Genomic DNA, 1,206 nt, shown 5'->3' on the forward strand with positions numbered 1-1,206 from the left:
ATATTTTATTGATTTTTTACAGAGAGGAAGGGAGAGAGATAGAGAGTTAGAAACATCGATGAGAGAGAAACATCGATCAGCTGCCCCCTGCACATCCCCCACTGGGGATGTGCCCGCAACCCAGGTACATGACCTTGACCGGAATCGAACCCAGGACCCTTCAGTCCACAGGCCGACGCTCTATCCACTGAGCCAAACCGGTTTCGGCCCCAGGTTTCTGTTGACTTTGCTACGGATCACAGTGTTTCACAGAATCGTTTGAACATGCATTCATCCATCAGTGACCACAGATATAAAGTCTAGTGTGTGTTAGAAGGCAGGGCCGTGGGAGGAGCAGGGCCTTGACCCGAAAGACGGGAGGCTGGATTTTGGTCCTGATGTTATCACTGCTGATGTGACACTGCACTGGTAACCCACCCTCCCTGGGCCTCTGTTTCCTTATTGGCAGGAGAGCTTAAACTGAGATCTTTCCTACCTGCAGCATCAGTGTTACATGCGAGATCTAGGAGGGCCTTACAGAACCCGAATCTGCATTCATGGGCACAGCAGCATCTGGAAAGCACTGAAGCACATACCTTGATGATCCTTGATGAGAGTCCTGAGCTAATGCAATTTTCTAAAACAGAGGCAACACGGAGCCCAGATGGCCTAATATATCATAGTAGAGGTAGTATGGGAGAGGAGATCAAAAAAGGAAGTCCTTTTGGAAATATCCCACAACCAAAGTCCTATTGCATAGACAGGTGCTGAGATGAAGTGCATGTGCTCTGGGTATGTTTCCTATAATCTCCTACCATCACTGCTCTTTCTCGTTTTGTTTTGTTTATCCAGATTCGCTTTGCGGTGGAACTCCTGTGGCCTTTGTCTTTATTTCTGGTCTTGATCTGGTTAAGGAACATCAACCCACTCTACAGCAAGCATGAATGTAAGCATAACAGGGTAGCCTTGGTATACCCGGAGGTCCCATCCTTTTGTTTAGAAAGGTCTTGGGGGTTGAGAGGGCCGGATCATAGCTCCTCATTACCTTCTCACGCCTACAACACGGAAAACAGAGATTCATCAGTGTTACCGAAGCTAATGCTTTATTCTTACACATTCTATACAAATACTTGTATGTGGTTACTGATGAATAGTTGTTATTTTTTGTTTTTTCTATACCTAAACCAAACTCTTACTAGTATTTGAAGGGAGCAGAGCAGAGTTCTC

The 1,206-nt window shown here is 46.0% G+C and overlaps 1 protein-coding gene across 1 annotated transcript in view; it reads left to right on the forward strand.

Annotated features, from left to right (window-relative positions):
- ABCA4 (ATP binding cassette subfamily A member 4) overlaps window positions 1–1,206 on the forward strand; it is a 121,655-nt gene that overhangs the window by 9,444 nt on the left and 111,005 nt on the right. Inside the window, 1 exon segment of the mRNA XM_015563861.1 lies at window positions 832–925. Within this exon segment, the coding sequence (XP_015419347.1) occupies window positions 832–925 (94 nt within the window).

Source organism: Myotis davidii, unplaced genomic scaffold (genome assembly GCF_000327345.1).
Source record: "Myotis davidii unplaced genomic scaffold, ASM32734v1 scaffold1335, whole genome shotgun sequence".
In the NCBI taxonomy this organism is placed as follows: domain Eukaryota; kingdom Metazoa; phylum Chordata; class Mammalia; order Chiroptera; family Vespertilionidae; genus Myotis; species Myotis davidii.